This window comes from Barbus barbus (assembly GCF_936440315.1).
Source record: "Barbus barbus genome assembly, chromosome: 8".
In the NCBI taxonomy this organism is placed as follows: domain Eukaryota; kingdom Metazoa; phylum Chordata; class Actinopteri; order Cypriniformes; family Cyprinidae; genus Barbus; species Barbus barbus.
In genome coordinates, this window is record NC_136736.1 from 27807797 (window position 1) to 27826934 (window position 19138).

At 35.1% G+C, this 19138-nt stretch overlaps 2 protein-coding genes across 2 annotated transcripts; one reads left to right on the plus strand and one right to left on the minus strand.

Moving 5' to 3' along the window:
* Positions 1-4931: 4931 nt before the first annotated feature.
* On the minus strand, positions 4932-12901 carry LOC306874328 (sorting nexin-8-like; the record flags this gene model as incomplete). Its single annotated transcript, XM_079424297.1, has 7 exons — positions 4932-6260; positions 6937-7086; positions 8446-8575; positions 10738-10858; positions 10995-11142; positions 12355-12423; positions 12789-12901. Coding segments are annotated over 5 exons (486 nt in total), but the record flags the coding sequence as incomplete, so codon positions are not given.
* Positions 12902-14271: 1370 nt separating this feature from the next.
* Positions 14272-19067, plus strand: LOC306873658 (uncharacterized protein). The gene is made up of 10 exons (XM_079423101.1): positions 14272-14712; positions 15191-15246; positions 15488-15708; positions 16046-16153; positions 16462-16555; positions 16664-16786; positions 16864-16965; positions 17392-17495; positions 17739-17860; positions 18254-19067. The coding sequence occupies exons 4-10, from the start codon at positions 16104-16106 to the stop codon at positions 18367-18369; spliced, it is 711 nt and encodes a 236-aa protein (XP_079279227.1). The 5' UTR covers positions 14272-14712; positions 15191-15246; positions 15488-15708; positions 16046-16103; the 3' UTR covers positions 18370-19067.
* Positions 19068-19138: the final 71 nt, after the last annotated feature.

Consider the following 19138-nt stretch of genomic DNA (forward strand, 5'->3'; position numbering starts at 1 on the left):
TACATTGGAACAGATTTGGTGAAATGTAGCATTCTATCACTTGTTCACCAGTGGATCCTCTGCAGTGAAATGCAGTCCATCAGTTATCTTGTGAAGTGAAAAGCTGTAAACAACCCCATCATTAAGATGTTTCTAACTCCAAAGCATTGCTTTCAGCGAAAATGCTTTTTCTAGAAAAAAAAAAATAAATCTTGTCTTAATCAGGAGAGAAATATGCACAGATCAAGCACCATTTAAAAGTAAAAACAGTGCTAACAGTTCTAAATGAGTATGTTAGTGGATGTTGATGTGAGAGGACAGCAGAGAATGGACTTTTTCACTGGAGGAATCGTTATCATGAATTATAGACTGGTATTTTAGCCAGAAGCAACAGTTTAATACGTCACGACTTAAGGTTAAAGCGCCTTGATGGATATGTTTCTTAAATTCAGCTGTTTGCAAACTCATTCTGACGGCACCCATTCACTGCAGAGGATCCATTGTTGAGCAAGTGATAGAATGCCACATTTCTTCAAATCTGTTCCAATAAATAAACAAACTCATCTACATGTTAGATGGCCTGAGGGGGAGTATATTTTCAGCAAATTTTCATTTTTGGGTGAACTATTCCTTTAATGATATTATATTACACTACAGGTACATCTCAACAAATTTGAATATCGTGAAAAAGGTCAATATTTTTTGTCACTCATTTCAGAAAGTGAAACCCATATATTATATAGATTCATTACAGAGTGAAATATTGCAAGCTTTTATTTCTTGAAATTTTGATGATTATGGCTTACAGATAATGAAAACCCAAAATTCTGTGCCTCAGAAAATTAGAATATTACATAAGATCAATAAAAAAAGGATATTTTAAACAGAAATGTCAGGCTTCTGAAAAGTATGTTCATTTCTATGCATATAGGGCCTCCTTTTGCATGAATTACTGCATCAATGCGGCGTGGCATGGAGGCAATCAGCCTGTGGCACTGCTCAGGTGTAATGGAAGCCCAGGTTGCTTTGATAACGGCCTTCAGGTCATCTGCATTGTTGGGTCTGGTGTCTCTCATCTTCCTCTTGACAAAACCCAATAGATTCTCTATGGGGTTCAGGTCAGGCGAGTTTGCTGGCCAATCAAGCACAGTAACACCATGGTCATTGAACCAGCTTTTGGTACCTTTGGCAGTGTGGGCAGGTGCCAAGTCCTGCTGGAAAATGAAATCAGCATCTCCATAAAGCTTGTCAGCAGAAGGAAGCATGAAGTGCTCTAAAATTTCCTGGTAGATGGCTGCGTTGACTGTGGACTTCAGAAAACACAGTGGACCAATACCAGCAGATGATATGGCAGCCCAAATCATCACTGACTGGAAACTTCACACTGGACTTCAGGCAACATGGATTCTGTGCCTCTCCACTCTTCCTCCAGACTCTGGGACCTTGATTTCCAAATGAAATGCAAAATTTACTTTCATCTGAAAAGAGGACTTTGGACCACTGAGCAACAGTCCAGTTCTTTTTCTCCACAGCCCAGGTAAGACGCTTCTGACGTTGTCTCTGGTTCAGAAGTGGCTTGGTAGCCCTTTTCCTGAAGACGTCTGAGCGTGGTGACTCTTGATGCACTGACTCCAGCTTCAGTCCACTCCTTGTGAACCTCTCCCAAGTGTTTGAATCAGCTTTGCTTGACAGTATTCTCAAGCTAGCAGTCATCCCTGTTGCTTGTGCACCTTTTCCTACCCAATTTCTTCCTTCCAGTCAATTTTGCATTTAATATGCTTTGATACAGCACTCTGTAAACAGCCACACCTTTCAGTAATGACCCTCTGTGACTTACCCTCTTTGTGAAGGGCGTCAATGTTCGTCTTCTGGATCATTGCCAAGTCAGCAGTCTTCCCCATTATTGTGGTTTCAAAGAACAAGAGATACCCGGAATTTATACTGTAGGGATGGTCATTAATTGAAACTCAAATGTAAATATTCTAATATTTTGAGATACTGATTTTTGACTTTCATGAGCTGTAAGCGCTAATCATCAAAATTAAAACAAAAAAACTTTTGAAATGTTTTACTTTACATGTAATGAATCTAAAATATATGAAAGTTTCACTTTTTGAAATAAGTTACAAGAAAAAATTTACTTTTTCACGATATTCAAGTACCTGTATATTTACACAAAATTCACATAAAATTAAAAATAGAAAATGTTTGTTATTCTTTAAAAAGGCTTTTGTTAGATTTCGGACCTGACACAGGGGAATAATACAACTTTTGTTAAGTGGATATAGTTGTGGTCTGATAATGATAATCTCAAAATGAACCAAATATTGTCCAATGAATCAATTTTGTTGACTGTTTGCTGATATCCACCACATTCAGTTCAGCTTTCTGCCTCTGCTCTCATGGTTACCTTTAGTGCCATCAGGAATCTTTACAGTGGTTTCAAGCAGGCCAGTGTAAACTACTTAAATAAGCTTCATCTTTAAATTTGCCCACATGACAGCTCTTAAATGAGCTGTTGATTTTGTCTTAGGTATCATGTGTTTAGTTAATTTTCCAAATGGAGTACTATGATCTGTTAATGATAATCATATAATGTAATTAATGACTGTGCACCATGTCAGAACTGTGCAATTTATTTATCATACACATGCACATTTTATGTTACATTGTGTTTATTAATTTGTTTAGCTTTTGTGTGTATTTGTATGCCATTATTTCAGTCACAACGAGGTAATGCTTCCATTCAGAGATGGGAATTAGTCTCAGATGTATCATTCCTAAATCTGTAGAAAAAAAAAAACAGCAAGGCCTATATTTCCCACTGAAGTGTCCTTTATATAGGACATTTTATTTTGATGCAGAAATGTCATTTTTTGATCTTAAAATTAATTCTCCTAGCCCGTCATAACATGCAGAGACAAAATTAACCATTTGATCTCTTGCACGATCAAAACACTGCTCTGTTTTTTGGAGAATACCAACCAATGGCATGAGTCGGGGGCGGGGTTATGACACACTGCAGCATTGAGAGTAAAGCTCAAATAGGAAGCACTGTTTTATCTTTGACTGCTCTATCAACCATATTTCTCTCTTTATGAGGATCTTTATGGTCCCTTTTGCAAAGCTGTGAACTTAAACTCCTCTGTTATTCATGTGTGCATGTTCTACTGTATCCATGGTTTTACAAGAGGAAGAGCACTCACTTTAGTTGACAATAAAATTATGAGTTGACATATGGCCATTAAAATGTACTTTTCATTCTCTATAAAAACTCACAAGGATGTTTGTGTTTTTAAACCTTGTATATTTGAAAATTACACTGTTTTTCTCCCTTGCGGTCACATCTTTGATTCAATTATTGTATATATAGCGATAATAAAAAATCATTTAATTTGAAAAAATTATTCAATTTGGATTTAATTAAAAGTAGTTTTGACAAGTCGTGGCTTAGCCAAAAACAGACCCACTTCTGTGTATTTGATCTATATTTGGCACTTTGTGAAGTTTAGAGACTATAATTTGTGACTGAAGAGTTTGATTCATTTGAACAGAAGGTTAAAAATTCAAAAATTGTACACACAAACAACTTTAGAGACTTCAGATTGATACTACTGGTCAAAATGATAGAAATGACAAATTCATCTTAACCTTACTGCTGTTTTATTTATTTATTTAATTCTTACACAGTTGATGGTTGATGTTTCATTTCTCCTTTTTTGATTGACAATAGTCCAGCGCAATTATCTGAACAGAGAACATTTATTTTTTTATTTTTCTTTTTTTCACTGATAAAGCTTTTGGCGTAATGGTTCAGTTGATGAAGTACTGACAAGCTGCAAGCTTAAAGGAATAGTTCAAATAAAACAATTGCTGAAAATGTACTCACCCTCAAGACATCCAAAGATGTGTTTGTTTATTTATTGGAACGGATTTGGAGAAATGTTACATTACATCACTTGCTCACCAATGGATGCTCTGCAGTGGATGGGTGCCGTCAGAATGAGAGTTCAAACAGCTGATAAAAACATCACAATAATCCACAAGTAATCCATACGACTCCAGTCCATCAGTTAATGTCTTGTGAAGCAAAAGATGTGTGTTTGTAAGAAAAAAATAAGGCATTTTATAAACTTTAAACTGCATTTGGCCAAAATACAAGTCCATGATCTATATGATATAACATCCTCCAGTGAAAAAGCCCATCCCCTGTTGTCTTCTCACATCAAAATCCAATGATGTACTTGTTCAGAACTGTTTTTAACTTGTAAATGGTGCTTATTCTGTGCCTATTTCTCTCCTGATTCAGATTATTGTGATGTTTCTATGAGCAATTTGGGCTCTCGTTCTGACGGCACCCATTCACTGTAGAGGATCCATTGGTGTCATGTAATGCTACATTTCTCCAAATTTAAACAGATTAAGAAACAAACACATCTACATCTTGGATTGCCAGAGTGTGAGTAAATTTTCAGAAAATGTACATTTTTGAGCTACTTCTTTAATTTGCATGTCATAATGCCAACATGCCAGAAACTGGATGCCGTGATGTTATGATGTACAGATCTGTTGCTCAAAACAGTCTGGTGTTGTATCACCTGACATCTAGAACTATTAAATTACATATACACTGGCATTTGTATAAAACCTATTGGTCTTTTCTTGTGTGTATGTGTAATACCTGTGGATAGGTTTCAAGGTCTGGTGCTTTCTCAACATTAAATCAGCTAGCTTTGCTTGAAAAATATTTTTACAGAATAATCTTGGTCTATCTTTGAATTTCTTCAAATGGGTCATTTCCTGATGAACCTTTTCATCCATATTCAAATTGTGGCCTTATATTTTAAGGATAACATGTGCAATCTTTGAATATTATATAAGTTCCTGCCCAAATTTAAAATTATTTTGGGTTACCTGAAAAACGAGAGATGTATGAACTGACCTCAGGTTTTGGAAGATCTGGGATTATTTATTTGAATATGTAATCACATACTGCATCAAAACATATTAAAATAGGAAAATAAATGAGAAATAACTGAAAAAGACAAAAATGCTGTCGTCTCAAAGGGTCTTTCTACAACATTTTTAAAATAAACATATTCTTTTGATATTCAGTGGCCTCGGGATGTATTTGGACACTTAGGTGGTATTATAAATGTCTGAATATCATTGTTTAAAAAAAAAATCAAAGCAAATTTATTTATTTGAAATAAAGATACCACAAGCCCACAAAATAAGTTGTTTGAAAAAAGACACAAAAGTATTTTGACATCTTCCAGTTTTCAAATATTACACGGACCAGTTGGTTAAAAACAGTGTTATTTTAGTATCATTCAGATACTATTATAGGTTTTATTCGTATTTTGAATTAGTTTTAATAATATGGTTGTCACGGTGCACACACGAGGGAGGAACCAGGAACACGCAGACGAGGATATAAACTCAAATATCATTCTTTACTGACATCAAGGCAGGGCAAGACACAGACATCAACAGGAACACCGGGGAGTAACGAGTAGACCAGACAAAATGGCACAACACAGACAGGACTATAAATACACACGTAAATTAACGAACACGGCTAGACAAGAATAAACTACTAATGACATGACAAGGACAGGAAACAAACCAAATATGGGCACAAGAGGCAGGAACACATGACACACACACAACAGTTCTCTTACAATGGTTGTGTTTTTTTGTCATTTTAAATTTGTCTGTATAGATCAAGTTAAACTAAATGAAAATGAAAAATGTTGCCTTGGTACCTAGCTGAAATAAAATAAGTTTAAACTTTATTTTTTATACTTTGGTGTATTTTATTTAAAATAAAGAAAATCTTATGATAGAGGATAATAATCCTGATTAAAGCATGTGCAAAAATTGATCAAAAATGTAATTCATTTTGATTGCATTATTTATTAGCATACACTTATATTTTGTATCTAATGAAATGTTTAGTTCTGTTTTATGTGTTCAAACATGTTTTGGGGCCACTATGTTCTCTGTATTTACATATCTGGAAAAGTCATGAAGAAGGTTGTTAAACAGTCAAGAGAAGGAAAACACATGGCATGAAGAAATACACTGAGTTCTTGGGTATTTGAAAAAGCTGGGAATTTCCCTCATATTTGCTGTCCTGGTTATGCGGGACCAATGACGGCACAGGTCTTCTGTCCTCTGGAGGTGTGTGTTTGAGATGAAGAGCGAATGGAAGCTTCATTAGCACTTTCAAAAAGGTCCTTCAGTTTTGGATGAAGGTCACCCCACACATCACCCATCTGAGGAATGAAAAAATAAATATAATTAAAGCTGCAAACAGCATTGAAAGGGACCTCGCACCTGGGCTCACCGCCACCTGGTGGCTTTAGGAAAACAGCGAATCTTGAGCAATATGCTTATAAAGTGGTAAACATTGGAGGAATATGCCAAAGTCATTTATATGTGCCAAACGTCCTGCTGCCAGCTGGTGGTGCTATGACTATAACTGAATATTGGCATGTAGATGTCTTCAGGCCAGGACTTTTATCAAAGATGTGACATTACATATTTAAGTTAGTGTAAAACTGATTATGGGCCTTTAGATGTGTTCAAGCCAGGACTCTTATCGAATGTGTGAAGTTGGGAGTCTATTTTGTACGTATTGGTGTGTTACATGTCTCTACCGAAATTTCATACATGTATGTGAAACATAGCTTGAGGGGCACTTCGTTGAAATTGTATAGGTGGCGCTATTGAGCCATTTTGCCACACCCACTTCTGAAACCCATATCAGATATAAATCTTCTGGCGAACATGTTTAGGCCCTCAAAAAAGTGATTCATTTTGGAGAAGAAGAAGAAGAAGAGGAAACTGAGCAATACCACCTTGCTCGGGCCCTAAATATATAGTTCACACAATTTAAATAGTGTTGAATTGATAAAACAATCTGAAGTAATAGAGTTATTAGAAACACACCTCTTTGTGTCCTTGTATTTGTGAGAGGACAAATGTCCCCAGTATTGAAGTCACAAGGGGCAGATAGGTGAAGACCAGCTGGGTTTCTTGATGCAGACACAAAAGAGATAAGTAGCTTCTCATCTACATGGTGATAATGGTGTTCTCCTGCTGTAGGATGACACATAATAACATTTATTTCACCTGTCAGTGGTGAGGATTTTATGCTTTCTGTAGGTTACATTGTTACGCTAGTTGGTGGCCCCTTTCGTGTGTGTGTGTGTGTGTGTGTGTGTTTTATGTGTTGAATTTTTATGACTTTTACATGACCTTTCCAGTCATTCCTGATGACGACACATTTGTATAATTGAAAATCAGTTGAATTCAGACAAATTCGCAAGGGGCCGTTCACACAGAACACGTTTTTGAATTTCACTGAGCAGTTTTTCTATTGTTTTAGTAAGCGCTAGACGAACTTGTTAAAAGTTGCATTTGTGTCTCGTTATTTTGCAGCGTCTCCACAAGTTTCTGTTTCTATTTGGCGTGCTATTTATACACAGAAATTGACTTTGGCGTGTATGATTGCCAAATAGACACTTTCATGAGACTGGGTTGTGCTAATTCACCTTCATTCTAAAAATGCCTCACTCAAGTTAAATGTAGCCTACATGTAGGCTAATTTAGAAAAATGTGTCTCTATACATTGCTTTCTTTATTAAACTGCCCTGCCTCTTATGTTTTTAAAAGCAAAAAAATCTTCTGTGCAAATCACCTCTAATGACTAATTTATGAACCGTTTTGAGTGATTCAAGAACTGTATTTGTTATAGAATAGAATTATAGAATTATATATATATTACATTCTATTTTCCATACCTGGGAAACATTCATTATTCATTTTCAGCAAAAAAGTTTTTAGTACATTGTCATAGATATGTAACCTAAATGCTTTTTTTTCTTTCTAAAGAAGATATGTGCTGTATATAATATATTTTTATATTTCTAGGCAGTGAATGTATGAACCCTACTGGATTACAAATGTTTTTCTTGTGGACAGTACACCATGGCAGTATGTCTGCTGTATACTTTAGTTTGGTTAAGTGTAGTTTGCAGGTTGGTGTGTTTGCTATATGTTTCACCTGTTCTGGTACTTTAAGTGTGTAGCCACAGGCCCGCTGCGCTTTTCAAACGCTCTCTGATGCTCTAGTAACATGCCACTGTCATGACGATCACACAAGTCCTATACACATATACATCCAAAATTATTAGTACCTGAATGTCCTTAGAAATTGGTTTCTCCACCACCTCATCCTCCTCTCTGCTGCCCTGGTGTGTAAGAAGTGGCTCGAAATACTGCGCTTAATTTCTTTTCAACCAGAGTCTTAATATTGTGGGTGTCATGATAACATTGAGGTGCTTTGAAGCTTTTTGTTCATACGTTCAGTACAGTTCAGTGATCTGTATAATTGCAGTCATTTTTGTAATGGTGTTTGTGATTAGACTAATTCTCCAAAATGATCATGTTTAATACCTGGTGTGCAGCTTTGTCGGCGAGAAGACCAAATTCTTCTGACAGCTCTACAAGTGACTTCCTCTGTGTTTTCCATGCTTTGCTCATTGTAGCATTCACCGGCAGGTCTGATGTGTCCGAGCCCAGTTCACTGTTGAAGAGTCAGGTAATAACTGTCATAATTTCAATAAAACATACCAGTGTTATTATTGTTAACTTAAATGAAAATGATTAAAAACATTTTTGTTACTTGAAATAACATAACCATTATTTGAAATACAATAAAACAAAACACGAAAAGCAACATTTCTAATTTTCATTCCGTTTAACTTCAAGTACAAAAATAAATAAAACTGAAATATAAATGAATACCATAAACTGTATAAAAAGTCATAAAAATACCAAACCAACTTACACATTTGTAACTAAATTTAAAATGCAAAAATATGAATTATAAAAATAAAATTAATTCAAAATATGAATTAAAAGATACAACCCGAATTCCAGAAATGTTGGGACGTTTTTTTAAATTTGAATAAAATGAAAACTAAATCAAAATTCAAAATCCCATGAGCCTATATTTTATTCACAATAGAACATAGATAACAAAACAGACGGGGGAATGTTTATCATGGTGAAGTATCTCCTCTTCTTTTCAAAACAGTTTGAAGATGTCTGGGTATCGAGGTTATGTGTTTCTGGAGGTTTGGTGTTGGAATTTGGTCCCATTCTTGCCTCATATAGGTTTCCAGCTGCTGAAGAGTTTGTGGTCATCTTTGACGTATTTTTCATTTAATGATGCACATAATCTTCTCTATAGGTGAAAGATCTGGACTGCAGGCAGACCAATTCAGCACCCGGACTCTTCTACTATGAAGCCATGCTGTTGTAATAGCTGCAGTATGTGGTTTTGCATTGACCTGCTGAAATACACAAGGCCTTCCCTGAAATAGACGTCGTCTGGAGGGGAGCATATGTTGCTCTAAAACCTTTATATACCTTTCAGCATTCATAGTGCCTTCCAAAACATGCAAGCTGCCCATACCGCATACACTTATGCACCCCATACCATCAGAGATGCTGGCTTTTGAACTGCACGCTGATAACATGCTGGAAGGTCTCCCTCCTCTTTAGCCCAGAGGACATGGCGTCCGTGATTTACAACAAGAATGTTGTAACACTTTTCCAGTCCATTTTAAAAGAGCCTTGGCCCACAGGACACAACGGCACTTCTGGACCATGTTCACATATGTCTTCCTTTTAGCATGATAGAGCTTTATTTGGCATCTGCAGATGGCATAGCAGTTGTGTTTACTGACAGTGGTTTCTGGAAGTATTCCTGGGCCCATTTAGTAATGTCAATGACAGAATCATGCCGATCAGTGATGCAGTGATGTCAATTAACTTAATTAGTTGCTAGATGTTCTCCCAGCTGAATCTTTTCAAAATTTGTTGCTTTTTCAGCCCTTTGTTTCCCCCCCAAATTTGAAATGAGCTCATTTAGTAGATAAAAGTGTAAAATTTCTCCGTTTAAACATTTCTTAAGCTATCTATGTTCTATTGTTAATAAAATATTGGCTCATATTTTGAAAATCTTTTAGTTTTCATTTTATAAAAATTTAAAAAACGTCCCAAAATGTCCAGAATTCGGGTTGTAATAGTATATTAATGATAATAAAATAACACTGTAGCATCGTTGAATATGCATATTCTGATAAGTGTTACAAACCACCCCATGCACCACAAAAAATAAAAGTATCTAAACATTGATTTAAAAAATGGCCACTTGTCTTTTAGGTTTAGGTTTGTCTTTTTATAATTTAATGTTAACATTAATATCAACAGATCATGACAAACTCTGTGTAGCTATACTTTTGCACATTGCACATGTTAGAAATGTACATTTGTGGGTATTTTTACATTTTTATATCACTCCAGTTCACTCATTATCTAGATATTTATAAATATTGATACTTTATATTCAAATCAATTAATCAAAATCCATATTTCATCATTTATGTTTAAATTAAATTAAAGATGTTGACCAGCTCATCTCCTGCCAGGACTGGATGTCTAATCACCAAGATCATAAACCTTTGTAGACCACGGCGGCGGCTATCATTGAACTCTCGGTCTGACATTGAGTTCAAAACTGAAAATGAGCAGGATAGAGAAAGAAAAGTTACACAAGAGTGTAGATAACTATGTTACAGACTTTTCATTAAGACCGTAAAGAATAATATCAACTTGTGGAAAATGGGCATTATATGACCCCTTTAAGAAACAAACTCATTTGCAGAGAGTTCTCCTCACCTCCTTTAAGGATGCGTTTGGGGGGCAGAGGCGGGACCATCCTGTAGATGAGCTTTTGCAGCAGCAGACCATGGAACACCTCAAAATCACTGTACCTGTGCTGAACCGGGATCTGGAAACACTATGTAAAAGGAGTAGAGACGTTAATAGTGTTTAGGAAATACAGAATGGCATTTAGCAATTGTCTAATGAAAATAGAGAGATAGATAAGTAGCGTGAAAATATATGATTGAAGTATAAGTTCAGATTGAGTTTACCTTGCTAACAATACGGTACTCCACATGTTTGAGAAATGGCAGTCCTTTCCTTCGAGGCTCTATCTCCACCAGCACACTGTCACACTCAGTTCCTTTAAGGATAGCCCATCCACCACAGGGTTTTGCTGACCCAGAGGCATGTTTGCACCTGACAACAAATGCACAGGTTCAGTTAAGAGTGTGTAAATTATTCAGTGACTTTCAGAAAGGTGAAATTGTTGAAAAGCTATATGAGAAGCTCTATTTTTTTAGCTTCATGTTGCTCAATCCAGACTGGCTTTTGTGGGCAGTTAGCTTAGCATTAACTAACACAAAACATACACTATTGTTTAATGATGCTATGGTGCAAAAGTTTGGGGTCAGTTTGATGTTTTGTTTTGAAAGGAATTTTTATTGAGCAAGGACACAATAAACTGATCACGTGTCACAGTGTAGACATTTACAATGTTACAGAAGCTTTCTATCTCAAATGAATGCTATTCTTTTGAACTTATTTATCAGAGAATTCTTAAATGCATCCCAGTTTAAACACAAAACTATTAAGCAGCATATGTTTTCAACATTGACAATAATAAGAAATGTTTCGTAAGCAGCAAATCAGTATATTACAATGTTTTCTGGAGTATCATGTGATGCCGAAGACTAGAGTAATGATGCTGAAATGTCCATTTTTCCATCATAGGAATAAATAAATTACTATATATTAAAATATATATTTAATGTCACAATATTATTATTTTCACTGTATATTTGTTCTAAGAAATGCAGCCTTAGAGAGCACAAGAGACTTCTTTCAAAAAATCATACCAACCCCAAACATGTGATATAAACTTATTTAAATGAATATTGAGGGCCAGATCCCAGCAAAACAAAACATCTGTTATTTGCTATAGTCAGTTTTACTCTGGACATTAGAGGATGATTTCGCATTTGAAATAACTGTCGTCGGATAACTGAAAATTCAATATCCATTTTGTATTATATAATGTTCATGCAAATCACAAAAAAACAGGGAATATTGTGATGGTTTTGGAATCATCCCAATATGGTTTAACTGACACTTTTTAATCTTCTGTAGAACAAAGTGACCTATTTCACATCAGCTCTGCTTGAAATGAACGACCATGGCTCTTTTTTGAACATAAATAACAGTGAGAAAATTTACATTTATTGTGCATAATGCTTACTGATAGATACATGTAAGGCATGATTTGTGATTTTTAACATAATTTATTGTTAATTTATCATGATTCAATGTTTACTCTATAGGTATCTTAAATGTTAATACATCTATGCAATCTGTCTCTCATGTCTCGGTGTGTAATAGGGTCTGTAAGCTTTTTGTGATAGGATTTGTTACCTTGTCACTGGGGCAATGGGCGATTTCAGGTGATCCTCAAGTTTTGATTGAACACTGATATGCACAGGTCTGTGAAACAAAGAGAAGAAATTGCTTTTATAACTCACATATAGCCATATTTACATTCAACATTGATTTAATGCTCTTTTATAGGCTAATACAAAAAAGCAGCTTGAATCACAGCACTGAAATCAGTATGCCTTGAATTATAAATATATCTCTGCACATAAAAAAGCCTCCAATGAAACATTACATCTATAAAGCAATATAATTTAAAATACCTTTTTAGTACTTTATTTTTAGTAGTCTATTGCACTCCAAACATGAATGCAGGTGTAAAATAACTCTACTCTCCATCAAATGCACAAACTCACACAAGAGCGTAATGATTGTTTTTCTTGAGTGAAGTGATTTTAAGATTTCTCATTACTTACAAGATTGCTGATGTGTATGTAGCTATCTTCAGTATCCCAAACAGACCTTGGTTCGCACCTCGACTGCCCTTTTCATGCTTAACATCTGACTGTGTCTGTATAACACCAGCAGATCAGATCTCAGTCTCATCTCTCTCCCTCATCCCTCTTTCTCTCTCGCTCTCTCTCTCTCTCTCACACACACAGTGCTCTTTCCCTCCCCTTCTCTTTCCATCCCTCAACACACACATATTACCATTAATCACCTTAAGAGGATAGGACACCTTAAAAAAAAAAAAAAGAAAACAACATCACAGCCTCTTGGAAGGCAAGCTGGAATTAAAGCTTACGTAACTGCATTATAATAATGAGAGTGGCCTGGCGAAAGATTTAGGGTATTTGCACAGACTTTAAAAGCTTTGCAACAGAGCTGCTTGATAACTTGATTCAAGCAGAGAGGGTGACTCACACATTTATACACCGCCTTAACAAATTCATTGACAGAGTAGCCTCTTATTTGAATAAATAATCATAGTTCTAGATAATTATTGGAGAGATTGTAACAGGTGGCTTTTAATACACTCAAGTAATCCCACACCAAATCCATCTAGAGAAGTCCATCTCCATCATCACGTGTGGGTAATGTAATGTGGCATCTATCTATCTATCTATCTATCTATCTATCTATCTATCTATCTATCTATCTATCTATCTATCTATCTATCTATCTATCTATCTATCTATCTATCTATCTATCTATCTAGTTCAAGTAAGGTTGCTTTATTGGCATGACATTTGTGTTATAGTAGTGCCAAAGCATTTTAAATATGTGTAAAATACAGAATATAATTACACCACCAAAGCAATAAAGGTGACAATAAATGAGTAATAAATTACAGAAAATAAATAAATAGGCCTAAATACAATAAAAATAACAACAGCAGAAGTATCTCTATACATTGTAAGTATAAAAAGTATAGAAGAAGTAAAAACAAACAAACAGATAAGACCAGTCTAAGCTGGTTTTAGCTGGTCATCCAGCCTGGTCTTAGCTGGTCAGCAGGCTGGTTTTAGAGGGGTTTTGGCCACATCCTTAGCTGGTCAGGCTGGGAGACCAGCTAAAACCAGCTACTTCCAGCTTAAACCCGCTAAAACCAGCCAACCAGCTTAGGCTGGTACAGCAGTTTTTTTTTTTTTTTTTTTCAGTATATAACTTTCTATCAATTATATTTTGGACATTGATGCTTTCATGGCACACAAATAGGCTAATTTAAAATATTTGATTTTTTGAGTACAGTTTCAAGTAGGCTACATTTTGACATTAATGACTCATAAAACGCCTATCGAAAAAAAAAAGATAGAAATAACCAAGGTATTTTAAGAATTCATGATTCAATGAATGAAGTTGTCCTTCACCAAACAGGAGTGCTCAATCACAGTATGCGCAAGCGTTGCGCAGAGCTGACGCACATGAGCACGTTTCATTTGTTAAACATTTTCGGTTGCTAGGCGACAATAAAGCACATTACACCATAGACATAAAGAGATTCTCTATTATGTCTATGCATTACACCCGTGCAGCGAAGAGAGACGCGAAACGACGCAGAGCAATATTATAGCGTTTACACACAATATCTGCTGCTTTTCATAACGGCGACATCAGGAAACAACTGCATCTTGGGAACTTCTTAAGACCCCCTAAGTTACCCATGTCAATGCTCGTTTATGCTGTTTTATATTAGGATTGATACGACTCTTTAACATGAGAAAAATACGATTTCCTGCTGCATCATAACAGCCTATTCTCGGACATTACAGGTCTTACCTCCATGAGAAAGTATTATGGTCCTCCTATTGCCTGTAAAAGGTGATGATAAAATAAAAACAAGCTATAATGTCTGTAGCAGCTGGAGAACTTGTCACTGAAGAGGAAGTAGAGGATCTGGTGAGTACATTAACAGTTTTCATAGATGTTCTGGACTGTAACATTAACAAAAATACCATACAATACCATGATTTTTGGACATGTACTATGCCTTGGGATAACACGTCTTGCAGAAAGTTATGCAAATGTCATATGAATATAGTAATCATCATTTAGGGACATTGGTTATATTGGCGTTAAATGGTATTACCATTTGATATATACAACTTAGTAGTATTTATTTATTTTTTATTATTAATGTAACGTATATATAATTTCTTTGTTTTCACTATTTCACCAAATGTCATTTACTACAGACAGCTGCTAAAACAATTCACTTAAACCAGCCTAAGATAGTTAGTTGGTCTTAGCTGGGCTCCTGATCCGCCCAATTTGATGTTTAACTGGTTTGGCCAACCGGCCAGCTGGTCTTCTAAAAAACGTATTTAGTATTTCCTGCACACAGGGCTAAATTCAGTCAGCATTTTTATGTTTACAGGTTATATGGATTGGAGTAAACAGAGACTTGTGCGCCGAATCCTGGAGCTTGAAAAGGTTTTATTTATGTATATATATATATATATATATATATATATATATATATATATATATATATATATACTGTATATGTGTATGTGTGTGTGTGTGTGTGTGTGTATTATATATATATATATATATATATATACTTTATATATGTTTACACAAACATACATGCATGTGTGTGTATATGTTACATTAAATGTGTTACTTTAAACATGTAGAATGTACATGTGAATGTAATTTACTTGTTTTTCAGAGAGTTGAGCAGATGAAGAATCTTCAGATCACTAAAGTATCAGACTCACAGAAGAGCCAAGACAATAAAGGCATTGAGTCAGAATCGTCCAATCAGAGTGATTCTGTCAACACAGAGATGGAGCCATCTGTGATTACAGAGAATGATGTGCATTTGAGGGAAGCAGTTAAGAAGCTTGGAGAAGAGAAAAAGGAACTACAGGAAAAATGAACCCAGAGAGAGTGGGTATATTAAAAATATCACAATATCATATTTTTGAGAATCCATTCTAATATGCTGATTTGGTGCTCAAGAAATGGTTTATATTATAACCAATGTAAAAAAAAAAGAAAAAACATTTGTGCTGCTTAATATTTTTGTGGAAACTGTGATTTTTTTCAAGATTCTTTTATGAATAGGAAGATCAAAAGAACAGGATTTATTTGAAATAAATTCTGAAATATTTCTCATATTTTCTTAGAAATATTTTCTGATTTCTGAATCTTTTTTTCTGAAATGAAATATTTCTGAAATATATAAGATACATTCTGATTGAATATATTGTTTATTTCTTATTAGCAAGGAAATAAAGCAGTTGTTTGCTGAGAAGGATAAGAGTCTGAAAGAGGAAGAAAACATGCTGAAGGAACAAATCAGAGAGCATGAGGGACTGATGCAAACACACAGGTTTGTAATATAAAAATAATGAAGGAATCATGAATTAAAACTAGTGTGGTGATGTTTTTGCTCATTTTTGAAGATGCTTACATGAGTTCTCACATGAATGAATCTCTTATATGATGATACTGTTATGTGAGACAAAACAGTCATTACAAAGGCATAGAAATTAATAACATTTTGATGCATGATTATGAAAACTGACTTTCCTCCGTCTTTCTAGAATAACATGTCTTGATGAATCAAGATAAATATGAACATGGAAATTTATAAAGAAAGTAAGTAAAGTCACTTTAGATATCATGTTTTATTTACAGGCAAGAGATGGGCGCACTAACCACAGAAATCAGCCATTTAAAAGAGAAACTAAAGGAGGAGAGAAAACTCAGATTAGTACAAGATTCAAGTCAGGTAATACATGTAAACTTTTTTCAAGCAATGTACACACACAGTTCACTCAAGTGTAGATGGCAACTAATGCATATGAAACTGTTGCAATCCATGCTTCTCATCTCACAGGTTCGGGACAGTTCTTTGTCATTAACACTCACAGAACCATTGTCGTCATCAGCAGTCGTGCCGATAGAGAAAAACAGAGCAGCTAAGATCATCCAGACGCACTGGCGCTCACACCGAATACGGGTTGGTACAACACACTGACATACTGGACACCCACAGTGTATGTAGATTATTCATATCCTCCTTATTCCTTCTCTTAGGATCTAGTTCTTTTACAGTCCTATCTCAGAGGCCATCTAATCAGGCAGAGGCAGTTAGATGGACAGAGTCAAGCAGACCCAAGAACTGTCCCTCCTGCCATGGTAACTATTTGTGGCCCTTTGATGGGATGTTTTATTATACAGGTACATCTCAAACTTCAAAAGTGAATCGTTCATATATAGTTTACATTCATAACATGCAAAACTTTTGAAATGTCTTACTTTACATGTAATGAATCTAAAATATATGAAAGTTTCAGTTTTTGAAATAAGTTACAAAACAAATGCAGTTTTTCACAATATTCTAATTTTTTGAGATGTACCTGTACATAGTTCGTTTATGCATAATATGTTGTTACTGTGCTTAAGTTTGTCATTTTTTACGCAAGTTATTATTATTTTTTTTTTTATTATGTTACATAGAATTATAATGGTACTTGTCCAGATACCATGGTAATTCCTTTGTTGTGCTTAACCCTATGAAATGGTCAAAAAATTCCTTTTAAACTTCTTGACTATGTGTTTCAGAGCCAATCAGGTATGAACGCTCAGGCTGTACAGGAAGAGGAAGTGACTCTGCAGCAGTCTGTCTTTAGGGCTCATCTCAAACGCAGCACTCTGACTATAGACAGGTGATATACTGTGGATAGTGTATACACTAAATTCCCACATCGATACACACACTAGACAATGAATTATTTTTGCACATTTCGATATTTATATGATGTTTTACAGTAAAAAAATAAACCCTGCACAGGTGTTTGTTCTGGTTAGAGAATGCAAGTATGCAGTGACAACAGTTGGTTTGAATGAATATGGTTGCATGCATAGCCAGGTGGTCTCTTGACAGCCATATGTTGACTTGGACATTGCAGAGCGTCTGCAGTGACACAGTCTACATCTTCCATACATCAGAAAAAGCCGTATGTCTCCACTCCTCCACTGCTGCCCAGAAGCTGCTCACAGGATGTGTTTACTAACACAATACAAACCTCAGGTGATTATTCCTCTGTGATAAAATGCTTTGTTCTTGCTGAAGAGATCGATTTGAACTCATGCTGCTAATATCCCTGCTTGTTAATTTAGGATCAATAAGACTGTGTTGGTTGTCAGGTTTAAAACCATTTGATGAAGCAAACAAAAATTTGTAAACAAAGATTCAGACTTATGATTTTTATGATTATGATTTTTTTAAATGCATAATTTCTGCCTGATATTTTACAGCTTGACAAATAGAAAGCAATTATATTTGAATCTTTTGAATGGTAGTGTATGTCTAAGACACCAGTATATCCTTTGAATAATCTCTGATAAACTACCTTTATGCATACAGTATAATCATTCATCTATTTAATGTAATAAAATCTATGATTTTGTTGGTATTAAGCAGACCTGAAGATCTACCAACAGCAAGCAGCCAATGAAATTCCACACACCGTCGATTCAGACGACTCTGATGACATCGTGTCTCCTTCAAAGCCGCTTAGAAAAAGAGAAAAATGCTAATGGATTTAGCTTCTTTTTTACTATTTGGAGCAGTTTTTTCTCTCTTAACTTGGAACACACACTATTGCCTGAGCAACCTAAAAAAATGTAATTGACTACATATGGGCAATAATGACAATGTACAGAGAAGAACATGAATCATGGATGATGGATCATTTTGGTTTTGTGATTTTCACACTTTATTATTCTGTGAAGATCTCATTTTTTGACTTCTAGGAACTAAGCCTTCAAATAAGGGACACATTTCACACTCCAAAAGTGCCTTGTATTGAATGATTATTTTTTAATGAGGATCAGGGATTTAATATTCTTCATTTATTTCTCATTGTAGATCAATATACATATTACACAAAGCAGGATATTGTATAAAGTATATTTAAGCCATCGTGTGCATTTAAGGTACACCTCTGATCGATACAAAAAGTACTGTGAATCTCACAAATGTGGGTGATGTAAGACAACTTTCTTCAGATTGGAGAGAAAAAAAAAGACAGTAAATACTGTTTCACTTAAATGTTGTCAGTGTGTTACGTTATTATGGGTGTATCTGTATTGAATCAATAATCACACTGAAAATGTGATGCTGTTTTCCAATTTTTTTAATCTCTTGTTAAAACTGATTTTTTATTTTTTATTTTTTGTGCCATTGTTCTGGAATTTGTGTTAGAGTTTTCTTTATTAAAAACTTGTTTTCTCTGGTCTGTTGTCCTTTGTGCTAAAATATGAAAATACCATTTCCTCATTTAGTCTAACTTACGATCTAAAAAGG

Bases quoted from the DNA above. Each gene is read 5' to 3' on its own strand.
- LOC306873658 (XM_079423101.1), top strand. From the start codon at position 16,104: ATGCTGAAGGAACAAATCAGAGAGCATGAGGGACTGATGCAAACACAC. The intron at 16,154-16,461 runs GTTTGTAATATA...TTTTATTTACAG, and splicing joins GGACTGATGCAAACACACAG to GCAAGAGATGGGCGCACTAA. The intron at 16,787-16,863 runs GTTGGTACAACA...TCCTTCTCTTAG, and splicing joins GGCGCTCACACCGAATACGG to GATCTAGTTCTTTTACAGTC.